The sequence below is a fragment of the Pogona vitticeps genome, chromosome 1 (assembly GCF_051106095.1).
Source record: "Pogona vitticeps strain Pit_001003342236 chromosome 1, PviZW2.1, whole genome shotgun sequence".
NCBI classification, from domain to species: domain Eukaryota; kingdom Metazoa; phylum Chordata; class Lepidosauria; order Squamata; family Agamidae; genus Pogona; species Pogona vitticeps.
The window spans coordinates 59,856,961-59,883,063 of NC_135783.1; the positions used below are offsets into that span (position 1 = coordinate 59,856,961).

Genomic DNA, 26,103 nt, shown 5'->3' on the forward strand with positions numbered 1-26,103 from the left:
GAAGACATTCCACAAACAGAGCGTTAACAGCATTTGGCTAGTCATATCTCATTATACAATGGACTGTGTTGTTTAAGAAGCATTTGGAAAATATTTCTAAAGTAACTAATGCAAGATCAACAAAGAGTTCTGTGGCACATTCAGACTAACAACTTTGTAACAGCATGAATTTTCATCGGCTGTAACCTACTTCATCTAATACAGAAAAGATTGCCCTGAATTTCAAATATATAAGCAAAATGCATAGTTGAGGTCAGACTGTAGTCAGTGAAGTCTGAAATAAATAAATGAAGGTACGGATAGTGACAATTCCATCATTAACACTGCCAATTTGCTGAACTGTTCACCAATACTCTGGTACTAGGTATCTCAATTAACATGTAAAGAAACTGTAACCCCAGTTCAAATTTGGAGGACAAACTTTGGGAATGTCTACCTATCAACAGAATGTTGAATTTTTAATAGACAATCTTATGTATTATAAATGGGATGCTGGCCATTGGACTGTCATGACTTAACAGAATTGTTTTGCATGCATTTCCTTCACTGTTATAGATTGTACTCACTTTATTATTTTTGCTGGCCATGTCGCTGTAGTTCTTTATTACAGCAAATGGCTGAGAAAAATCATAGAATCATAGAAAAGTGAAGTTGGAAGGGGCCATCAAGTCCACCCCCTTGCTCAATGCAGGAATACAACCAAAGCATATCTGCCAGGTGATTATCTAAGATTATCTGACTTTTAAAGAAAAACAATCTAACTGAAATTGGTTGTGCTTAATCCCCACCCATATTAATAAGTAAGGTTTGAAAAATTATTAATTTGTTCCATTGATTTCAGAAAAATAAAACATACGCAATTTAGAAGGTTAAACCTTGTAATCTGCTGCAGTAGACCTGCCAAATCAATGTGACTTTTGTAAGTATTAACAGTCCCATTATTTCACTTGCTCTACTCTAGTTAGGACTGATAATTGACTTTAGCCTACAGCAAACAGCAAAGGTGATTAGGGAAGAAACCCCCAATTTTCATGTTCACACACTAAAAAACCTGAATTAAATATTTAGAAGATAGCTACAGAAAAATAAGAACAATAAATGATCAAAAACATGTGCACATGTCACTGGTTAGCTGTAGGCAAGCAGAAATCATCTGCAGCAGAAAACCATGGATTTAAAACAGCACGTAATATAAAGAGGTTATAGATAAACATATGCTGGGCTAATAGGACATGTCTGGAGAAAGCCTTCTCCAAATGTAAGGAAAAAGAACAGAAGGAATATTACAAAAACATTTATCTTTTCTGCTAATAACTAGGCACTCATAATAAAACATATTATCTTGAAAAATAATATAATACTATATAATGTGGCTCACGGGTAAAAAGACAAACACTGCCTAATTTGCATTGTAAATTTCCTTACCATGACATAGTTTATTCTTTACAATGAGACTGTAATGCAAAAAGAACACATACCAGAATTCTATAATGAATGTACGTAACACTCACTACAAATAGCAATAGTTTATTCATGTTTAATATTGCCAAGAGTTTAGCATTCAAAATAAGGCATGTTTAGGTTATATACATAGCACTTCAACACTCAGCAGTTAATTACCTTGGGTTAAATCTAGTGTTAGTCCTACAGGGTGTAGAATCAGAAAAATAAATGAGACTTGTTAGTCATAGCTAAATAAATCCCCCTGATTTTACAGAACTATCTAAATTAGGAGTAATGCTGGATTATCCTACTACACTTTTTTCTTACCTTAGTCAATTTGTATGTTTTCCTACCATAATTTCAGTCTATCTCAGACATCCAATGTTGTTATTTTGCCTACAAACATTTATGAAACAATAACCATATGTGACACATATTTCAAACATGGAGACTTGTTGCGTGATAAATACTAATAGTTACTGTATTGTGATCCTCCATAGCACAAGATACATTAACTACTATCTTCATGTGGCAAGATGCTTGTTTTGTTAGTCTTTATGGTACAATAATATTTGTTGTTGTTTAGTCGTGAAGTCATGTCCAACGCTTCGTGACCCCATGGACCAGAGCACACCAGGCCCTCCTGTCTTCCACTGCCTCCCGGAGTTGGGTCAAATTCATGTTGGTAGCTTTGGTGACACTGTCCAACCATCTCATCCTCTGTCGTCCCCTTTTCCTCTTGCCTTCATACTTTCCCAACATCAGGGTCCTTTCCAGAGACTCTTCTCTTCTAATTAGATGGCCAAAGTATGGGAGCCTCAGCTTCAGGATCTGTCCTTCCAGTGAGCACTCAGTACTAATACAATAGTACAGTGGTGCCTCACTTAACGGGCGCCCCGTTTAACGCCGAAACCGCTTAGCAAAGATTTTACGATTGCCGGCAAAAATGGCTGCCGTATGGAGGATTTTCGCTTTAAGGTGAGTTTTAAGCCCATAGGAACACATTGAAGGGGTTTCAATGCATTCCTATGCGCTTTTTATTTTTGCATAGCGATGAAATCACTTTGCAGAGATTTTTGCTGCACGGATTATCGTCACTATGCAAGACACCACTGTATTAGTATGTGATCAAAACACTAGCTCCTATTCAAATGGACCTATTGAATCAACTGTTGAATGTTAAGTCAACATGAATCCCATTAATACTATTCTCGGTGGAACTATCAATACAATTCTGGCTTAGTTGTGCAAAAGCCCCACTAATTTAAGTGAAATTTAAACACAGCTTATCCTTTCTGGATTGCACTTTTGATACTACACCATTAGTTTTGTTTCTTTCTCCATAAATCCTCTAGCATTACAGAATCTGAGAATATTACTCCAAAGGATTCCAGCAAAGCAATGAGTATACCATGCTAAGAACTCTGTGATATGCATTATTTTGCTTTATTACAGTATTGCCAAAAATGTTTCACTGTACGGAACCTTGGATCCTTAATATAAATTGAGTTTGGTCCTTGGAACAGATTTTACGTCTATTTTATGGCTGCACCCTGCAAAATGCTGCTCCTAAGAATCTGAGGGCCCTCTAAAAATGACATGGTATACTGGCTTGCAGCACTGTGTCTGAAAATATTTTTTAAATGGGTTGTTTTACAGTTCAGTTTATGTATATGGAAGATGTTCCCAGAGTCAGCTGCAAATTATTTGACTGGATAAAAGTAGTCCACTAGCACACGTAAAAACAAAAAACAAAAAAACCCTAAATTATAAAATATCCAACTATCCCATTTTAAAACTAAGGAAAACATATTATGAGAAACTGGAATTTCTCAGTGTTAAAAATATTTCATAAAATATTCTTGCTTTAAAATAACAATTCTAATGAAATGGAGCTATAACACACCTTGTTAACCAAGCAGGCCCAAGACATCTAAACAGCTCTATTTGTAAATCTAAACCAACTTCTAGTGGAAATATCTCACTTCTTGGGTGGCATTTTGTTCTACATATTTAAAATACAGAAGCTAATAAATCTAAGAAATGCAGAATTACTTGGATTCGATACAAGGAAATCTTGATAAAGAACAAGAGATTGGGAAGAACAAACTATAGAAAACACAGCATAATACAAAAGGTGACCTCAAACTTCTAAACCCAGCCTGCCACTATTAGTGTCTCAGTACCTAATCAAAAGCCTGGTGGAGTCTGTTGAATCCTACTTGTACCTAATCACTTTTTTATTACAAGATAGTTGCAAAATAATTTGGCCATCAACAAAAGTAAAAAACCTGAACACTTACTGCAGTGGTCCCCAACCTTTTTGGGACCACGGACCGGTTGGGGGGGCGGGCTCTGTGCGCGGGGCCCCCCCACACTTGCAGGGGGGGTCGCGCTCGCACGCATGTGAGTGCGACATGCTAACTGTGCGGGGGAGGGGCGAGATCCGTCTCCGCAGCCCAGTTCCAGCAAGCCCACGGACCGGAGTTGGGGACCCCTGACTTAGTGCACATGCAGATTTCCTTATACAATTGAAGCATTAAATTCTACATGATAGTTTGCAACAGTACCCTAAAACATAAATTACTCCATGTTGATGTACCATACCAAGAGCCAATGAGTATTTAGAATGTTTTACTTGTTAAACTGATATTTCATTCAACATTTCATTGTTTTCATTTCTGACAAAGTGGACGTATCCACAAAAGCTTACATTAAAATATAATAGTTAAGATGCCCTATATTTTTGTCTTGGTTGTGTTTTGATTCTTTAGATTTTGCCTGATATGGCAGCACAGACTAACACGGCTATGTCCTCCAAAACTAGTTAGTCCAACATGTTGAAACCAGATACTCCCCAGTCTAGTTGTATAGCATTCTTAATGCTACTAGCCCATTCCAAACTTAACTGAAATTTTCCTCCCTCCAGTTAATCCACTCTATTGTTCTATATTTTTATTTTATAATGTTGCTTAATTACTTATTTTAATCTATATTCCTTTATTATTTATTTATCCCTTCTCCCTGTAAGAATCTTATCATATTGGAAAAAAGAATACTGAAATCTACCCTGTGTAACTGGAAGCCAAGTCATGTCAACTGCCACGACTCAACTTCCAGGTAACCACACCTGTATGACTGAGACTCTTCACAGAAATACTTTGTGTAGCATACTAGTGTTACTTATGTTTTAGATAAACTATTCTTCTAATGAAACTTAAAATAATTTGTATTTTTATACAAACATCAGAGCAATCACAGCTTGCAATGATGCACTAACAGCCATTTTGTTCAAATGCATCACTCAATTCAATGTCCTTAAGTACAGTATTTCCCATTTCTACAATTAGCTAAAGAATTTATTTCTGTCTTCTCAGAAATAAGCCCTACTATGTTTGGTGAGATTTACTTCCATGCAAGTGAGTACATGACTGTAGTTTAAGTAGTTTTTTTCACCTTTTTGTGTTTTAGTCCAACTGATATGACTGCATATAATACTTTATCACAAAACTCCAGCCACTCAGATTAAGCAGAAAGTATCAGGATGCATCTTATTTAGTGTAGACAGTTCAATAATTCCTGCTACATAAATGTAGGAGTGATTAGTAAAATCTGGTGCATGTGTGTAAAAACCATTCATGATCATATCATAACAGGTTTCCTCCTCTTACAGTTTTCTAATAATTACTTTTCAAAGAGGTATCTATGTTAATATGTTTTAGCATGAATTCACAGCAATGACAATGTCTTGCGGCACCTCTAAGACTAAGAGATTCATTTTAGGATGGTTGTCCACAAATTATAATCCACTTCTTCAGGACATTGTGTACGCCATGGTCTCAGTATTGAAGATGCAGATTATAATCCAGGTTCATACTAAAATAAGTGTTGGACTTAAAGGTGCCACAAAGTTTTGTTTTGTTTGTGCTACACATAAAGAAAACAAATCTTTTGCTGTTTATTCATTAAAATGTGTAGCTTCTATGCCTTATTTGCCTACATTCACACTGTTTTAATTATCAGAAAATCACTGGATGCTGGTGTAGTCGTACAAAAACACTTTATGTGCAAGAAGGTAGTACAAGAAAGAACTGAATACCAATTTATACAACTGTCTGAGCGGTGACGAGTCATTTAGTGCAAGGTGAATTTTTTGAATGATTGTCATACACAAGATTTGACTTTTTACTTACCAGCTCAAGTACATAAAACCATTTGCAACAGCATGGCAAAACCCACACCTGGCAACAAGTCACTGAAAGCCACACACTGAAAGCTTTACACACTGAATTTAGGACTAAATATGCAATATGCTAAATAGGTAGCATGCAGCTAAAACTCTTTTCCCTTTCAAGTAAGGCTCTAAGTGGGACTCTTGCATGTGCATAAATAAATCTTCCTCCCAGTGTCTAATTTTCTTCAAATCATTCACCCAACCCTTTTAGTTTTAGTGCAGAGATATTCTCTTTGAAGTATTATCTAATGGCTTTGCTTGCATTTTTGCACCAAAAGCACAAATGTATTTGCACAGAACCTTTTAAAAATACCTGAACAGACACGCATACATAAGGAATGAGTCATACATTATCTCTGTGAAAAAATGCATGTGCCTCTCATCAACACTGGTAGTCATGGCTAAAGTGCACTCATCTTGGCAAGGGATCAGGTGACTTTTGCAAGTATTCTTCTGCCACTCTTTGCTGTCTACCAAAGAAAACAACCTCCTGCTTTTTTTCCTCTGGAAGCTTATTTTATGTTCAAGACCTGAACTCACACTGTCCCATCACTGAGAGTAACAGATAAATCAGCCATATAAATGAATTAGGCATTCATTCGCATATGAAGTGAGATTTTGTTAGATAATATTCTATGTTATTTTCACTCTCTCAAATTAAATTTGCCATGCAAATACCAGATATGGAAACAGACTTTTCTTCTTGCATAAACTCTAGCTGCTTCTAGGTGTTAAACTGGAAACTACCTTTCAAGTCTCTTAAGTTTCAAAACTTACTAGGATATGGCTTGGGAACAAAACATCTGCAGGTATACAAGCTTATATATGTGAGTGAAACTCCAAAATATGTATTTTAATTGTGCAGATTTAAACATATCATACAGTCTCTAGATTGTTCATTAATCTAAAGATACCAATTGAACATTTCTAAATGCATTACTTATACAACAAAATTTGCATTTGTGAAACACTAAGATTGTTGTAAAATGCTTGCTTATAGAATAAAGACATTTTCACTTTGATCCAGTCATTGTTATTGATAACTACATTGTATACCCAGGAAGTTTATTTACTACCAATTCACTGATATGTTTACACTGATTAGCAATATCCACCATCTCAAAGTCATCCTCTTTTTCTTTTTCAGATGCATTGCTTTCTTCTAAGCCACTAAGATCAAGGTCAGATACATTGGACGGTAAATAAGAGCTAACCTGAGATGTCCTTAGTGAATTGCTCTTTTCTGCAGATGACTGGTCTTTTGCTATGCTACATCTCATATCAGAGTACACTTCTTTAGTCTCCAAGGTCTGCTCATCTTTGCTCCTTTCCTTCCTGATCTGTTCAATGCCTAGTCCCTCCTTTAACATCCTTGCAGGAGGGGAATCATCAATAGATTTGTCAAAAGAAACAGTAGGTTTTTTCCCATTCAATTTTAAATCACAGGTCTTTTTAAGATAATGGACAGGTGACATAGCTGAAGGTATTGGAAGAAGAGATGAAATGCTTTCATCAGCCAAACTTCTTTCAGATATTTTAGAATCTGAATCCATGATGGACTGGCTTTGATCTAGGTTTACCAACAAAGGCTCATGGCTACTCTCTTGCGCTTCCAAGTTTGTGCCCGAACTGTCATCACCGGTGAAATCTTCTGAATAGGCAGCACTCTCAGAATTAGCATGGACTTCCTCCAAATTCTTAACTTCACGGCTACTTTCACAGTTGTTGCTCTGGGTATCGATATGTATGACTGAAACATCAGAATCACTATGCTGTACATATTTTACTACTTCTGTGTCTATTTTATTCTCATGAGTTTCAGCATCCTGCAAAAAGACTCTTGGCAGATGGACTTTCAAATGCTTTTCTTCATAAGCAGAGCCAACCACTTCAATTGATGTATTTTGTTTCCCATTTTCACTGTTTTTCACAGCTTTAGCTGCAACTTTCTTGCTTGTAGGGCAATCATGGCAAACACTGTTTTGTATTAAAGTCTCCACATTTTCATTAATTTGAGCTTTTTCCTCTGGGATGCTTTTTTCATCCAAGTGCTCAGAAGACTTTGCATGGCACTCAGGAGAACCATGGAGTAGTTTGCCTTTGGCTGAAGAGCTTTTACCTTTCTTTTCAACTACGTCTCCTTGTTTTTTTCTTCGAAGTTCTCTTTTTTCATGAACTTTTAACATACCTGGATTGGACCGCAGCAAGCGAAGTTTTAAAGTATTTGTAAGACCATAAGTAAGCTTTCTTCTAGGGGGAGAGTTTTCCTTAGTATTGTTTTTCTCAGGGCCACCAAGCCTTTCAGAGTATGTCAGTTTTGTGAATCCTTTACTAGGGCAGTTGACTTGGAAGGAGGGAGAGATGCACTTTAAATGATCTGGGCGATTTCTTTTTAACTTGGGGCTAGCTGACCTTCCCCTCTCTTTGCGATGAGTAGTTTTTTTCTCTTCATGGTAAGGACATGTGCTCTTGGCAATGGGAGGTGGTGATTTTGTGCCTTCTTCTGCATTTTTATACAGCCATGCTAACTGAGGGTGCACAGAAAATGGTTGTGCTTGTGGAGGCTGCTTGTTCAGCAAGGAGAGCTCTACCAATAAAGCATTCAAAAGAGGCAGCTGGTTCAAAGTTTGTCTGAGCTGCTCAGGGCTGCCAAGTATCTGGGGTGATGGGGTTACCTCCTGGATAATACTTGACGGTTTTTCCTTAGTAAGAGGCACAGGGGAGGGAACTCTGATTTCTTCTCCTGGAAAAGTGTTTTGCGCTGGTGCCACTGTCACTACTGCAGGTGCTGGCGACCTAGACCTGGGATGGGGATTTTCACTTGAACAGGTGTAGAACATTGGTGGAGGGCAAAAGACATTGGCCTCAATCTCTAGCTCTCGAACTCCCTCCCCAAGGCCAGACATGTTGGAGCGTCGCTCTATCTGAGGGCTGCTTAAGGACGCTTGGCTGCCACCTTCCAAGGCAGGCTCCTGATCTTCATCCCCCTCTGGGATGAGCTCCAGGCTGGCTCGTACATTGCTTTGGTTGCCCAGTGTGCGGGAGAATTCCTGGTGTCGCTCCTGCTTGGGGTGGGGCTGCTCTGGGGCCGCTCCTTCCCCTAAGTGCCCCAGGAGGGAGATGCCCAGGTTGGTCAGCCGGTAGCTCAGTCCCAGCTCCCCTACTTGCTCCCCCATCAGGTCTTGTAGCGGGAACTGGCCCCTTCGCCCCCCAGGACCCGTCCCCAGCAGCAACTCCTCGGCGGCGGAGGCCAAGGAGACACTGCAGGAGCCCAGGAGGCGGGCAGGGCCTGGCGTGGGCGGCAGCGCCAGCAGCAACGCCGAGAGCGGAGAGCGCCTCAGGAGGTCCTTCAAGGCGGCCGGCCGTAGCCTGAAGAGGCACGACTTGCCCCGGCCGAAGGGCACCACAGGCCCCGGCGCGGCGTGCGGGGCGCGCACCAGCAGGGTCGGGAAGTCCAAGAGGCGCAGAGCCACCGCGGGACGAAAAGGGCCGCAAGCGGGCAGAGGCATCGGGAGCAGCCGCGGCTCCACCCGCGCCGACTCCACCAACAGCTCTAGGGAGAAAAGGCTCTCCTCGCAGCCGTCGCTTCCCTCCATGCCCGGTGCCGCTGAGGGGAGAAAGAGAGCCATGCCGGCGGCAGCGGTGGCGGCGGCGGCGGCTCAGAGGAGGAGGAGGAGGAGGGCTGGTTCTCGCGAGACTGAGCGGGAGCCGCCGGAGTCGCAGGGCCGCAGCCGTGGGTTATATAATGATCTCTATGGAAGCGGCGGGCCTCTGTTGTCTAGCGACGGGAAGTCGTCGGTGGCTCGTCAACCCTGGGAGAGGGTTGTGTGTGGGAGAAGGATGTTGGTTTGCCAGCCTGCTTCCGAACGGCAACGAGTGCTATGAGCATTTTTATTAAAACAGGAGAATAAATGTGCAGCTGCTGCAGCGCATGGGCACTAGGAGTAGAGGATAAATATATTTATTTTGTCTTGTTGATTATACCCACCTATCTTACTCTTTTAACAAGCTCAAGATTATCTTTCTCCCCACATCGAGCCTCACAGCAACCCGGTGAGGTAGCTCAAGTGCTGAGGGAGCACCTGGCCCAAGGTTGCGTAGTTCCATAGTTAAAATTTGGCACTCGGGCTTTCATTTTGATTGGTAAGATTTGTTAGTTTTTGCACGCACCTATAGAATGCATGACACTGCATTTAATATTTTACTTATTTATTGAATTTATGTACTCTTTTTTCCCCTAATGTTGGAACTTAAGGTAGCATGCAATATTGTTTGGAAAGTGACAGAAAATTAAAATATTACAGATTTATAACTGTTAAAATAGAATTAAGTTCATTATAATGTTAGAATTAAAATTGTATTACTTTAAACTATTTGAATAAAGGTTAACAATAGTTTACTTTTAAAATGAGAGTCGCCACATTGATTAAAATGTTATAGCTCAAGACATGCAATTTCCAAAGGCCTGCCTGAGTGAAAATGTCTGCCAACTGCCAGAAGGTTAGCAGAAATAGGAAACCATGAGTGCAAACATGCTTGGTGAATTCATAATCGAAACAAATGAGAACTCAGACCTTCAGTTTTCCTCCTGGCTAATTGTTATGGGAGGACAAATAAAATATTTAGAGTATGAAGAACAAGGTTGTAAGTCTATTGGACATGAAACATGAAAGTAGGGTCTAATTCCACAAGTTCTTTTGAAAATTCAGTGATTTCTTGGGAGCAATTTTATGTGAACAATATCACTGTAAAAAGTGCTTTTATTATTCACTGAAGCAGAGAAACACTTCAAAGAGTTAATGAACTGTTCCAAACATTTAGCAATCAGAAGGGAAATTAAATGTATTCCAAAATATTTATTCTTCAAATTCACTGACTTGTCCTTAATCTGATTGTGTTTTGGGCTTCATCCAAGACTTTAAAACACTTGGGGTTGGAATTATTTGGAGTGAATAATTCATGTATGGTACTTTATTTGCAGATGAGAAAATTGCTTTTCGCAGCAGTTTGAACCAATTCATCAGATTTGATCTGGCTTATTCTTGCTTATTGGGATTAAAGTAACTCATCTCAGTGGACTGGAATTTGAGCTGCAACAATAGTAACGCTCAAACAGGCTTCTAACTGAAGATAATACTGTACTGTACAAAGCACATGCTCTGTAGCTGAGCTGTGGCACTTTTTTCTCATGTTAAAACACTGACCCATCCTATAGAAACAACCAGATATTTCTTCTTTGTTTTGTAGTATGAATTTTTGTATACTATTGATGAGATTTAAGTTTGTGTTGGTCATGTTAAAAATACTGGAATTATGGAGTACAAGTTTCACTAGCCAAGTAGAGTATGGATTGCATTAGATATACAGTTTTTATAGAAGGCAGTGAACAGGCTATTACCATTAGAGTTATTTTAAGCTGAAATTCATGGTTATTTTCTGGAATCAGCAGTCTCAACAAAATATAACTATAGATGTATTTCATTTCAAGAGAGAGGTGATGTACAAGAGGTAAGGTTACCATGCCAGTATAATTCCATTCCCTGAGGTTTCAGGGCCAAAACCTGGGACCAGAGGCCAGGCCATAGTGATGTTATTGTTGTTGTTTTATACACCACCCCATAGTGCTAGACCACTTTCTGGGTGATTTATAATTATTCAAACAACACATTGCCCGCCTGTGAGCTGGTTATTCTTTTGCCAACCTCGGAAGGATGGAAGCCTGAGTTAACCTTGAGCCAGCTAACTGAACCTTTGGGATTGGACTCGGGTCACGAGCATACACTTGACTATAGTACTGCAGTTTAACTACACAGGACTCTCTGTGATGTCACAAGAGACTCGGCAAGCAAGATTGAAAAGAATGCCAAAACTATTTCTGGGCCACAAATGGAATTTTATAAATGGCTCCAGCAAACTAAATACGCAACTGAGAGACAGACAAATCAATCAATCAATCAATCAATCAATCAATCAATCAATCAATCAATCAATCAATCAATCAATCAATCAGTGGGCAAATGTGAAACTACCAAAGAGGAGCAACAATTTAGACTGTTCCTGCTCAGGCTCACATCCCATACAGCCTTAAAATATACTTGACACATGGGGAATTTGTCCAGTCCTATCATCCTATGGAGGGCTCACTAGCAGCCCATGAGGAGCTTTTTGATTTTAAAAGCCTTATGCCGCAGGAAGATTTGAAAGTTAGAATATTCCCAACTCCACTCTCTGTCTTGCACAAAATGACATGAGGGGTTGAAGTGCAGACATATTCACCAGCACACATTCTTCTCCCTTAACTAATGGCTTTCTGATGTGCCAATGTTGTTCAAGTACATAGCTATAAAATACCTTCATGTTAAGGTAGTGAGCTCTGGTACTAATTAGGAATAGATAGAGATGGGTGCTCAGGCTTAAAAAAACCCCGCTACACAGACATAGTGTTTCCTCCTCAGCCTGAGATTTCACTCCCTACCTCAGAATACAGAAAGCACTAATTACCTATGATGTTGGCCAATACCCTGAAATCTGATATCCCTGATAGGAAGACTATATCTGAATTATTGAAATTTCTATTTATACATTGTTTCAAGGTAGCAGTAATTTAAAATGTTTTCTAAGCCAAATGCATATAGTGAAATATTTGTTTTATTGTATGGTACAGTATCGTTCTACTGCATAGTGAAATACATTACTAACTAGAGCAGACCCAGTGAATTGAAGGGACTTACAGTATATAAGTGTTGACTTAATGGCTAGAATCCTGTTGTGGATTTGTGGTGGCCTAGGATCACAATGTGAAACCCAATATAGTATAATGCACTGGTCCCCAACCTTGGGCCTCCAGATGTTCTTGGACTTCAACTCACAGAAATCCTCGCCAGCAGAGGTGGTGGTGAAGGCTTCTGGGAGTTGTAGTTCAAGAACATCTGGAGGCCCAAGGTTGGGGACCACTGGTATAATGGATAGAGTGATGGACTAGGACTCAGGAAGCCTGGGTCTGAATTCCCAATCAGCCATGGAAACTCATTGGGGGAGTGGAACTGGTAATCCTTAAATATCTCACTTACTTGAAAGCATTTTTAGGGTCTCTATAAGTCAGTTACAATTTGATGGCACATAACAAGAAAGTCCACAATAGAATTTTTACATAAAAGTCTTCTCATTAAGTAGGTCTACTCTAGTTGGGACTAATATTTGAATTTAGTGCTCAGTTTTAAAACTAATTTCATAAATAGATCACTGCCACCTGTGTCATCACTCAGTTGCCTGTTCTGTCATCTCTTGATTTTTTTTTATTTTTTATTTTTTGGTTAGGTGCTGTCAAGCAATTTCTGATTTATGCCAACCATTTGAAAAAATGATCTCCAAGAAGTCGTATCATTAGCTCATGTGTTGCAAACTAAAAGCTGTGGCTTGTTTTATTGAATTAACCCATCTAATGTTGAGTCTTCCTCTTTTTCTATTGCCTTCCACTTTTCATAGCATTATTTACTTTTTCACTGAGTCTTGTCTTATGATATGTCTATAGTATGATAGCCTCAGTTTATTCATGTTATCTTCTAGTAAGAGTTCAGGCTTGATTTAATTTAGATCTCACTTATTTGCCTATCTGGCAGTTAATGGAATCTGTAAAGCTTGCCTCTGACACTGCTTCAGATGAGTAAATTTTTTCCTCTAATCTTTTTTCATTGTGTAGCTTTCACACCCATATGCCTCAATTAGAACACTATAATATGGACAATTTTGTGCTTGACTTCTAAGTAATATATGCTTATAGCTGAGAATCTTTTATCCTTCCTCCGTAGTTGCCCTTCTGAGTATATCAGGCTCCCATATGATGCATTCTGCATATAAACTGAAGAGATAAATAGATAAAATACACTCTTTTTTTACATATTTACCTATTGGAATCCATTCTGCTTCTCCATATTCTGGCCTAACAGTAGCTTCTTGTCTAGAATATAGGTTTCTTAATCACTGAGCTAGCTCACACATTAATTTAAATAAGTAATCTTAGAACTGTGTTTCTTCAGGTAATCACATAGTGAATCATAAAGTGACTTGAACAATGATATTTTTTTTCAAAAAGGCAAGAATATACCCACATTCAGTAGCCTTGTATTTCTGTTTCTCTCATCATATTTTTCCATGCCAGAAAAAATCACATATAGGCAGAAATTCCCACATGTGCTTGCTCCTTGTTTGATGCTTTGCAACCTAATCCTAAACATATTTCTGCAAATGTCAGCCCCACTGAGTTTAATGGAAGCTTCTTTCCCTTCAGTGTGTTTGTAAAAAAGCAGTCTTTGTAAAAGCGTGTGAAAGCACAGTGTTTCAAAAAGTGGATGCCATGCATGTTCTTACCCTCTGCAGATTATGGTACTACACTGTTTCCTCAGTAATTCTGGTCTTTTTGTATGTGGACTACCCTGTTTCCCTGAAAATAATACCTAACCTGAAAATACTGTAAGCCATAATATGATTTTTCAGGATGCTCGTAATATAAGTCCTACTCCCAAAATAAGCCCCAGTTAAGTGAAAGCCTGCCCTCCACCATTGTACAGCAACCAGAAGATGACATGACTGTATTTGAATAAACATAGATTGTTGTACATGGAAAAAATAAAACATCCCCTGAAAATTTTTTGGAACAAAAATTAATATAAGACCCTGTCTTATTTTTGGGGAAACACGGTATCAAGATGAGTCTGTGTTTGAAGTTTCTCTGGGGGCTGCATGTGATGAATGAGCACTTGAGTCCTCTGAAGACTACAGCACATAATTTTCCCCTGTATGTACCAGCTTTAAATCAGGGAACCAATGTGATCTAGATGTTAAGAATGTTGGAGCAGGATTTGTGTGGGAGTTAGTGCATCTCACTAGATGATTCTCAGTCTCACCTCACTGCATTCTTGTGAAGGTAACCCTCCTTTAATGTACTGAAAGAAATGCAGGATAGAAGTGCAACAAAGTATTGTATACTCACTATGGTGCTACTTAACATTTCAGAATTACATTCCATTTCCTGGTTCCAGAGAAGGTTATATACATATGTAAGGTCTGTACGGTTCTGTGCACATATGAGGAGTCACAATTATACTGTAAATCGGATGTCTGTTCAATGGTACAGTGAAGTCATGACTCCCAAAGTCAAAGTACTGTGACTTTCTGACTAGTAAAAGCTATGACATCAATTGCTACTGCCTTGGGACTTCCCTGTTCTGTCTGAATTTATTGCTAGTCTACAGCTGCTGGAGGAGAAGTGGGTGTTTCCACAAAAAATACACAATTGCAAGCTATCCCTGTTCTAATACAAAGCATTTGAGTGTTGTTTGTTCTTGAATAGGTAATTAAGAGCCCTCTGGATTACAAAAGAGCTGGTCCTAATGGAAACAAAAAATGTATTTGTTGATACAGATTGATCCTTATGTTTGAGGAAGTGCCCACAAAAGCTCTCATTAAAATATCGTATTTTGTCATTAAGGTGCCACAATGTTTTCATCTTCTTTATTTTTTTTTTTTGCTTTTGCTTTTATAGTTTTGTTTCTTATTTGATGTACTTGCACAGATTGATCCAGCTGCCAGCTGCCTGCATTCTAGATTGTTCTCACAGAAGGCAAGAGCACTGCACCTCTAAATGTACCACTGCATCAGTATGCAAATCACATTGTTGTTTACACTGATTTTACTTCTGAGTAGCAAGAAAGTGTTATTTTTGAACATTCTAACTATAATGGTAATTAATTATTTATTTAGGTCTTTGAGCTGTACCTTTAACCAACTACTTTTAACAATACATTTCCAGGCACAGTTGGCTAGACCTTTTATTGAATTGATGGAAAAATTATTTCAAATCTATTTGTTAAAAAGTGGTTGTAAGTTCTTTGAAAGGCCTGTTCATGTAATAATGCCAAATCAGTGTTCTGACAGTAAAAGGACAAGCTTAGCAGATTGACAAGGTGGAATGAAAAATATGAGTTGAAGTGCTATCTCTTTGAAAGGTCAGGTTTTATTTTATGCAGTCTTCTCTTTCCTGACAAGCAACATGGTAGACAAGATTATCTGCTTGTTTTCATTTTTATTGTCCTTTTCATTATTTATATAATTCTTCTGTTTATGGTAGGTGGTGGTCACTTTTTATTAGGCCTTCAGTTTTTCCTGGGAGGATATCAGAAGGCTAAGAAAATAATATATATGTTGAGATATTTTTATGTTACAGAAAATGAAGTAATGTATTTTCTGATTGGTCACAGAACTGTACATAAGTCATGTGTAAAATGAACCGCCTAGAGTGGTCGAAATGACTAGATAGGCGGGGTATAAATACAATAAATAAATAAATAAATAAATAAAAATAGTCCAATTCAAGGATAAATCCAAAAATAGGTTCATTAGCTTTCCTAGGCTCTGTATGTGATATCCACTTTGTCTCCTGCTAATTGCCTGGCATGCTCTGGTCCATTGGGTCACGAAGAGTTGGACACAATTTAACGACTAAACAACAACAAAATTTGCCAAGAATTGGGGAAAAAATTTGAATTCTAGGTTTGCAGTGGTTCTCCTGTCACCAGATACTCTCTAGAAGTATTGGCTTGTAATATCAACATTCCCAGCAACCTTAGACATTGTTATTCTTAAATGATAGGAGTTTTGATTGAATACATTTGAAGTGTACCAAGTTGGAGTAGGCTATTGCAGTTTTCCTCCATGTGGTCCTCCTGGAAATCATTCATTCATTCAAACAATCAATCATCAATCTACCTAGCTAGCTAGCTAGCTATCCAGCTATCTAGCTATCCAGCTATCTATTTATTTATTGCATTTATACTCCGCCCATCTAGTCAATTAACTACTCAATTGTGTATTGCTGGTACAATTAAGTGGTAATTATATCCATTCAAATCTTGATACTTTTGCATATGGTACCCAAGAAGCTTATTGCAAATAGTTAAAAATCCCAAAATTATTTATTTAGCCATAGGTGGCAACTAGATATGGACTTAATGAGGGTCCGCCCCCGGGACCAGTCACAGCGGCGGCCCTTCTGTTTCTTCCAATCACCACCCAGCTAGTGACTCAGCAGCCTTGCAGATAGACTCGTCCTCCCTCCCATTACTAGGAGCAGCCAGCCGAGTGGGGCTCCGGGATTGGAAAGAAGAGAGGGGCCGCCGCTGGACGCCTGAGTGGACGGTATGGCCCCCGGGAGCCGGACTCTCGTTAAGTCCAGCTGTGTGGGGGTATTCATATACAAATACCCCCATCTCTAGTGGCAACAATCTATTCCCACTGAAAGACATTGGCATCCCATTTACTTAGTTATCCATAAAAGAGAGTTTTGTCAAAGCTGCACGTTTATGTGTGAAGCAGTGAAAATCTTGAGGCTACATCTTGAGGTAGTCTATTGTACAGATATCTCCTGCTGAAATAAAGCAATCCTACAGATACCCAGAACCTTTTAAGATTGAGCCCTTTCTTTCCAGGAGGATATTTATTCAGCTCACTCAACACCACCTGAAAAGCTACATTTACAGTATTCTTACAGGTCAAGCTGCAAACCCTGAAGGGCAAATTGCAGTTAAAAATCAGACAGTGCCTTTGACTTTGAAAGCCATTTTAAAGCCTCAGGAAGGTTTTGAAAGTGAATTAAACAATTACATGAGCTTTTATGAACAAAAAATAGCTTCAAATATTTGTTTGGTTAAGAATATGTTTTTACTGTGTGCATTCTAGCGTCAGTTCATAGACTCATCGTGAAGCCAAACCATATTTTGTCAGAGGTTTATAATTTGGCAGCTTTGCCCAGAATCTAAACAGAAATATTTTATCTTTTCTTTTCTTTTTTTTTCCTTTTTCTTTTTTATTTTCGCCCTCAAAGAACAGATGGCAGCTCAGCTAAGCTCTGGGCTTTCTTTTTCAGCTGCAGACTTCAAGAGGATTCCAGTGGATGTTAATGGTTGAGCTGCTTACTTTTATTGCTATTTATTGCTTCAAACAGTGGTTTTGAGGATCAAAATAAACCCAAGAAGCTTCAGTTAGTCTTTCTTGAAGTAGTCAGCCTTGTCAGGATGGCCCTGGTTGCAGAAGAGGTCAGCACTTCTATATGTTTAATGGTCAAACAAAAATTGCAGTGTTGGTATATACCTTTTGTCAGTTGAAGAGAAAGCATACATGCAGAAAGCATCCCTTATTATTAAAGGCACAGGAACCATGTCTTTCACTGTTGCATGTCTTGGAGACACAGGCAATTTAGAAGGGTACAAATCCATTAAGCACAGGCAAACTATGTTCAAAGCCTTCAGGATCAGGAATTCCTCCCACTTGATAGACCAACAGTGCCATTAAAGATTGAAGCAGAGGGAAAGGGCAAGAGAGAAGCCGGGGTATATGGGGGTATGTTAGGGTCAAGATATCTGTAGCAGGTCTTTCAGCAGCCAGAACAAATCCTCCAGAACAGACAACATATCCTACAAGATATCTTGTCTTCTGCTGGAATTTAAGGGCAAATTAAAGACAGAAGGTCTCAATACCACCTGCTGATGTCTAGGAACATAGTGATTACTTTACAGCCTACAATAGTTATTTGTGCTCTCTATCTATTTGGCTAATTTAACTTTTCCCAAATTCATGAACTCCTTTTCACTAGCCCAATTGAATGATTTACCTTCTGTACTCTTGGAGGGGATATCTCAAGAACCTTATCAGGTTTATTTATGTCTCAGAAATAGTGGGGAAGTGGAAACTGTGGGACAAATTCTTTTACACTGTACCTTCTACCAGGCCCTTCATAACTGTCTATCTATTCTTTTAAAAAAATCTCAGGTAGAATATTTTTATATCTCATTGTTTCTTTCTGATAAGGTCCTCCATATTACGAATAAAGTGACCAGATTTTATGGGACTGCTATAGCTTGCTACAGTTATAACACAATGATCCCCGGCCTGGTTTTGGATACTTGTAGCATACGTTTTATATACTATGTGGATGCAGTGTTTGGCATAATGTACATTGCATGTTCTATTTTGTTTTGCACGGTGCAGTTTGTTGGTAATAAATTCAACTCATTCATTCAACCTACAAAAGTCTTCTTAGCTGAGACATACTGTCTGAACTTCAGTAACCTTCTCAGATTTTATCCCCTTGCTGAGGACTGTGGAACCTTATAGAAGCAATAATTTCACCTTCTGTAAAAGCATTTTGAGTAGAGATGTGCACGAAGTTAACAATGAACCACGAAATTCATAAAAATGGCTAATTCATTGATTCAGCTTGATTTAGGTTCACTCAGACTGGAGAACCAGTGAATTTTTTGGGTGACTTATGAACCCCCTGCTTCGTTGCCTTCCACAGCTTGTCCCTGCTCCCTTTCACCTGCCCTTTCCACTGCCCCACTACCTCCTTACCTTTTCCTGCTGCTGCCTCTTCTTCCTCCACTGTCGCTGCCATCTTGAGTGCCCCAATGCAGGCCAGTGGCCTTTGCACATGTTCCCGCCTTTCAACTGGAAGACGGGGACATGAGCAGATGGGTGACAGGCTAGCGAACTAGAAAAGAAAATAAATTATTTTTTTAGTTCATTGACCTGTCAGTTGGTGGGGGTCCTCTCAGCTAAGTGGCAAGGCCATGCGCAGAGACTAGCCAGCTTGTGGGAGCAGCAGTCTCTCCAGATGGCAGTAGGAGTGGAGGAGGAGGTAGCAGCAAGAAAAGGAAGGGATGCAATGGGGGCAGTGGAAGGGGGGTAGGGCAGGTTGTGTGGGTGGGGAGGCAGCCAGATTTTTGGGTTTTTTTAGACAGCCACTGGGCTGTATTTTAAAAAATCCCAAACTGCTGCCCCTATTTATGGTTCATTTGGGGAAAATTTGTAAATTCATGGTTCATGGGCTTTCACAAACCAAGATGAACCACCATTTAGCGGTTTGTGCCCATCTCTAATTTTGAGTCTACGCTAAACATACTGCTTCTGCTGGTGCACAAACTCCATGAAGGATGAGCCCCCTAGAAGTGAGTATCACTGGACCTGGGTTTAGGCACTATAGTCTTTCTTGGGAGCTCAGAAGTGTCAGGGATCTCAAGGTCATTATTGATACTCCCCTCCCTTACATCCTCTGTCTGCAGCACTGGACTAGTCCTGTGTCTGAGTCATTTCTGCATTTTTGCAGCAGTTATCCTAGAAATTATAAGGAGAGTGCCTCACCCTGTAATATGTCCCTCTTTTGCATGTTGTGCCTCTATTAGATTCTTCTCAGGTCTTGGCCACCCTCACTTACAGCTGCCTGTTTGCTTAACAATTGTCAGAGAAATTTAGAGAACTAGCAGCCTCCCCAGCATGAGGCATGACATCACATGCTGTAACTTCAGTATAAGATTAGAAGGATAAAAGGATGTTTACAAAGCATCTCTGCCTGTATTTGTGTCTCTCCCTGCTTGAAAGCTGAAATGAATATTAATAAATATTCAGAATTTGCTGGAAAGTGATTTCACCATTCAGATTTTGCGTTCATGCTTTGAATGTAAAATTGCATGTGAAGATTCAGGTCTTTTAGATTTGCTCAACAGTGATGCTGAAAGTAAGTTTTGTGTGATATGAATTCATGAAACATAAAAGTGGTGCTGATGCTGATAAGTAAATGGATGATTCAGTTTCCCACCTGAATTTGTAGATTGTAAGACTCTAATATCTGAGACAAAACCTTCTTAAAGAATGTTCAGTTTTTTTCTCCATTGCTGTATCATGGTAGGCCAAAACATCTCCATTATATTATTGCACTATTATCTGATGATATTGGGTGCTTAGCACAATTCTCTCCAGAAACATACTTCAGTAGTGAGAGTTGACAATATTATAAAGCAAAACAGGGACGTTTCAGCAAATATTTGTTTCTAATTCTGTAAACTGGAAGGTTGACAATAGTAAAAGTGAGTGAGAGAGAAGAAAATTGTTCACAAAGACCTAGAGAAAATTAAGTACAATCACCTACACAATGTTGGATGTGATTTAGAAAACAGACTACTATGTAGTAAAATGTGACTGACTTGGAATTTCCGTACTTGAAACTCCCAGCAGAAATAACTCTGTAAAATTACACTGCAACATTTTATTACAGGTCCAACTTGGCATGTTATATTTTTGGCTTAGAAAACTGAATCACAAAAGCTGCTATTTCTTTTTGCATTTGCTGCTTTGCAACTTTCTTAATTTAATAGTGTCAGGTTCTCAGTTCAGTAGTGTTAGAAAAAGCTTCTTGTCAAAAGCATGCATTGTTTGAGAAAACACTGCATTAATTATTGTGTGAATTGCTTGCTGTGTGGGTGCTGTGGAGGAAGTAGATGGGCGCTATTCCAAATAGTCTTTAATGAGTTCAGTCATCCGGGATCCAGATTTCCATCTCATAAATAATGAGCTGTCCCCAGTATGCTAATTAAGTCTTGCCTTTAGATTGCTTCTTAAAATTTTGTAGAAAAGGGGGAGTTTTGGAAAAATACAAGTCTGCTCTTAAGTGTGCATCAGAAGGGTGTCACATCTTCTCTAATTCCAGAACGTTCTGGATCCCCTTCAAAAAGTACAAATTCTAAACAAAGATGCTTCTAAATTCTAAAGCTAATACACACCTATTTTGAATTTATCCTTGAATTGTGGCTAATTGATTAATTGTTAAGACACATCTTAGTCATGTGTCTAGTCACATGTCTGATTGCAAAACATGCTCCAACTTTTCATCAGTTGGTTACCGTTAGCCATAGATTATTAAACAAACCTTATGCATATTAGCCAATCAGGGTCACTGAGGGATGCTATAAACCACTACTGAGAAAGGTCTTCTTTTTGAATGGCCATGGCAGAGAAGATCTTGGGGCAGTGGCTGATAAGGGACAAGTCAGTCAGTGCTATGGTGTAACTCAGAAATGATTGCATGTGTGTTGTTAACCAGTAGGATTCCAGCTATGACATTTGGAAAAAAAATACACAACATTTTTTAAAAAAGTTAATGTGAAGGCAGAATCAGACCACAAGGCTCCTTTTCCTGGGCATAACAGTTAGCAACAGAGATGCAATATTTTCTGAGTTACACCATAGCAGGAAATAAATAAACATCTCTCAAACTCTGATGGTCACTGACTGACTTGTTCCTCACCAGCCAAGGTCCCGAGATCTTCTCTTTCATGGCCCTCCAAAAAGAACTTTCTCAGCAGTGGTTTAAATATCCCTCAGTGAGCCTGATTGGCTAATACGTGTAAGTCATCAACAGCATCATTTCTAACATCACTGCCCTTTTATCTAAGGACAGTAATCATTTCCTCCCCTTTTCTGGCAATGGAACATGAAGAGCCATTACTTTTTCTGTATGTTATTTCATAATGGCATCAATGAAACTATTGCCCAATATCTGTCTCCTCATCTGATTGAATGCTTAAGTTCAGCATCCAGATTTTTCCCAAGTCTACAGGCTGGAGAACTTTTTTGCCCAAGAGCTGAATTGCAAAATGATTTATAATACTGTTTGTGCAATAATAGTGCATGGCCTAAAAAGTAGATTCGAGCCATGGAAGCTTGCAAATTGTTTTTGCTTCTTTGTTTAGATATTGCCTCTCCTGCACTTGTATCATGTAAGGGCCACATGGCTCACTTTGTATTTTTCAGAAAAGTGGGAGGAGTTGGGGTGATATTATACTAGCAATGGTTGGGGCCACAAGGCAGCACAAAAAGCAGTGTGTCGCCACTGGCAGTCATTCATGTAAAGCTGCAGCAGAAAGAGATGAAATTTCTACCTTGCTTGAGGAAAGATTACAGTACTTGCCTTTCCCCTCTCAATTCCGCCCCCCCCTTTTCCTTTGTTGTACTGTGCCTTTTCATATTGTAAGCCTGCAGATATGAACTATCTTGCTTTCATTTATTGTTTGTAAGCTGCTCTGGGAGTTCTTTCTTGACGGAAAAATTGGTTAAAAGAGCTTTAAATACATTTAATAAATATTTTATAAATAATATATTTTGTATTTTAAAACATAAAACAGTTTTGCATTAGGTCCCCTCCCCCAGATGAAATGATTCATATTTGATAGGTTTTACTAGGCATGCCTTTACATGGTTTTCTGCTTAACATACAAATTATCCCAATGTCTTGTGTGAAGTGCTAAGCCATCATTTCATAATCCATTTATATACTTTGCCTGATACACTTATTCTCTATGTCTGGGCTCTTTATTCCAATTGTTCTAAGGCCATTTTAAGGAATTCCCCTTTTGGCAATCATCCTTTAGGTATCTTGCTATTGATCTTTTAGAGAAATGTGTCACTTCAGCATAAAATTCTATTAGAGTAGAAATAAAAATATCTGTTTACATTAGAAAATGTATTGTTGGTTCAGACGGAGGTTTATGATAACTTCACTATGCACTTTTCAATATGTTTATGCTACTTTCCATTTAAAAAAATTATATGAGCATCTTTACCAAAAAGAAACACATCACACACAAGAAAAGATTTAAAGTGAGAAATGGACTCCATTACAGTACTAATCTAGAGATGAAGCTTAACTGGATTCAATTTTTGATTGAGTCTTATCTGTAACCTAACTTTCCCTGCAGTGGTGTCCTCCAAGTGTTTTCAATGACACCACCAATAATCATTTGGCCGTTGGCCATGCAATTTGAGGCTGCAAGGAACTGTTGGCCAAAATACCCAGAGAGCACTAGTTTGCAATAACGTAGCTCCAAAGCTGCCCCTTTTTATACAGCTAACATTTTGAGGCAATGAGCTATAAGCAGCCAGTAGGTCAGCAGCAGCTCTATAGGAAAAGGCCTATAAAAGGGTGATTAAAACGGCCCAAAACATCATTGGCTGTTCACTCCCCTCTTTGGAAGAATTGTATAAGAACAGATGTAAGAGGAAGATATCTAACATACTGAAAGACTCCTCTCATCCGGGACATCAGCTCTTTAAATTATTACCATCAGGAAGGAGATTCAGGGTATTGAAAGCAAGGACAAGCAGATTCAAGAACAGTTTTTACCCAAGTGCAGTATTGAGTTTAAATGCGGGGCCATAGGTTTTTGGTGGAATTTAAATTGCTGAGAGAAAACGGGGTATCTATATTTGGATGGTGAAAGTTGTGTATATTTTAACTTTTTTTGTAGTGTTGTCCAGTTTTACTTTGGGGAAGAGCACCTCATTTCGTTGCACCCACTTGTGAGCGCAATGACAAATAAATTTCTTATGTCTTATGTCTTATGTCTTAAAGCCATCAAATCAAACACCCTGCTCAATGAAAGAATCCAAACCAAAGTAGATCTGTCATATAGTTGTCTAATTTTCTCTTGAATGCCCCCAGTGTTGGACCACACGCCATCCCTTGCCTAGGGCATTCACTCTTTTCGGCATGATTCAGAGCATAGCAGGCTCAAGGGGCAGGTGAGGAAGAGCAGCCAAAGAGACTGCCTGAGACCAGGCTCATCATGGCATAGTGGTTGCGCAGCGCCCTGACAGCGAGCATTGCTGCTGCCAGCAGACTCCAGAGATCACCTTAGCGGTTGGGGAGGCAGCGGTGGCAGCAGTGATCAGCCAGGAAGCTGACAAGAACAGCTGTGAGGCTGCTGTGAGGCTGCGAGCCCCTCCTGCTCTGGCCCCAAGACCAGCTTCCCACCTCTGCTGAGCAGCTGTCAAGCAAAGGGTGAGAGGCAGTGAGCAGATGAATGAGAGGTGGGCGAGCCTCTCCAACACTGCGGCCAGCTTCTCACCCTAGTTAATTGGCTGGGAAGGGGAGAGGAGCGGCAAAGAGCCAGTGGAGTCTCTCTGACACCAACTTCCCATGAGTTTCAAGGCTCCAGTGTGGGCAGATGGATTGCTTAAAAGACAGCTTAAAATAATCTGCTCTGAAGATAAGAACTTTTTAAGCATGGGTGTGATTGCCCCAAATTTTACAGTATGGAAAGGCCCCTAGTTAGCTTGCTAATCAGGATGTCATGGGGCACTTTGTCAAAAGCTTTCCTGAAGTACATCAGGGCAGCAAAACCTTCATTTTATCCCTGTATGTGCTAAAGCTAGGCTGAAAATTGTGAGGCCACCTATAGGGATGGGGACTCAAGTCATGGGACTCACTGTAAGGTTGGACTTAATTGCACTGGCGACTTGACTTGGGTTCCCCACCACCACCACTAACTCAGACTCAACTTGGAACCCACCCACCCCTCCTTTTTGTCTGGGGAAAGAAGCTTGTTTTTAATAGGACTTGGGGCTTGAGACTCGGGACTTGGTACCAGAGACTCAGACCCAAAGAACTGCTAACCTCCCTGCCATCTCAGACCCTAATGCAGCTTTTAAGGCTGCCTCGTCCTGTAACCTGCCAAAAATTGTAGATTTTTGGACTACAAAAGGACTGTTCTGTTCTTAGAAGCCTCAAGGGTTTTTGATGACTTCTGTCTATTTTGATGGTCCCCACCCTACCCACAGCACCCATTCCTTTTAAAAGCCCTGTTTCAAAACATTCTGGTAACTTTGAGTTTTGAGAAAGAGGGATGGGTGCACACTTTTTGGGTCTGGGGTGATGGATGACCAACTTATATGGCTCCTAGACAGTACATGGTGTCCACTCCAGTACATGGTGTCCACTCCAGTGCTGTTATTTATGTGAATTTAAAATATAGAACTAAACATGCTCAGAGTATTTGTTTCTCAAGATAGCAGGGCTGGCAAACACTCTTTTTGTTTAATCCCCCCCCCCCCCCGTTTCACTGAGAATGTAGAAGTAGTTGGACAACATTAGCTGATGATCTAGATTCCCAGCCTTGAGTAACCCAGGTGTTCTTGGACTATAACACCCAGAAACCCCAGCCAGCACAGCTGGTGGTGAAGGCTTCTGGGAGTTGTAGTCCAAGAATACCTGGTATACTCGTTTGGGAGCCACTGATCTAGGGAAAAGAGACATCATAATTGTGCTTCACAAGGGAAGCATGGTAATCCTAAGGGGCATCTTTGTAAGACCATTAAGACCAGGTTCTAAAATTATCTAGATGCATGACTGATTAGAGCAGGGGGAGTAAAACACAGGCACACCACTGTCATTAGTCCTACCCATCATAATCACTATCATGAGCACTATGGTACAATATAGATAATCTTAAGAGTCAGCTAAGCAATGGTTTGTAGAAGTTCTGAGAATTATTTATTTATTTATTTATTTATTTATTTATTTATTTATTTATTTATTTATTTATTTTGTCTTGCCTTTTTGAGAATGAATCCTGTGATTTCACAAGCAATGTAGTCAAGTGCAAGATTGTGGATGATCTTAAACAGCCAGAGTGGAACTCGGGTATCAGTAACTGGTTATCTAAGAAAAGGTTTTTTTTTAAAGTATTGTTTGTTTTAATATTGTAAGCCACCTTGGCTCCTCTTGAAGAGAAATGCAGGGTACAGATATTTTAAATAAATAA

General features: G+C 39.4%; 1 protein-coding gene across 1 annotated transcript; it reads right to left on the reverse strand.

Annotated features, from left to right (window-relative positions):
- Positions 1 to 1,511: 1,511 nt before the first annotated feature.
- Positions 1,512 to 23,295, reverse strand: MAP10 (microtubule associated protein 10). Its single transcript, XM_020786789.3, has one exon. The coding sequence runs from the start codon at positions 9,304 to 9,306 to the stop codon at positions 6,721 to 6,723; it is 2,586 nt and encodes an 861-aa protein (XP_020642448.3). The 5' UTR covers positions 9,307 to 23,295; the 3' UTR covers positions 1,512 to 6,720.
- Positions 23,296 to 26,103: the final 2,808 nt, after the last annotated feature.

Bases quoted from the DNA above. Each gene is read 5' to 3' on its own strand.
- MAP10 (XM_020786789.3), bottom strand. From the start codon at position 9,306: ATGGCTCTCTTTCTCCCCTCAGCGGCACCGGGCATGGAGGGAAGCGAC.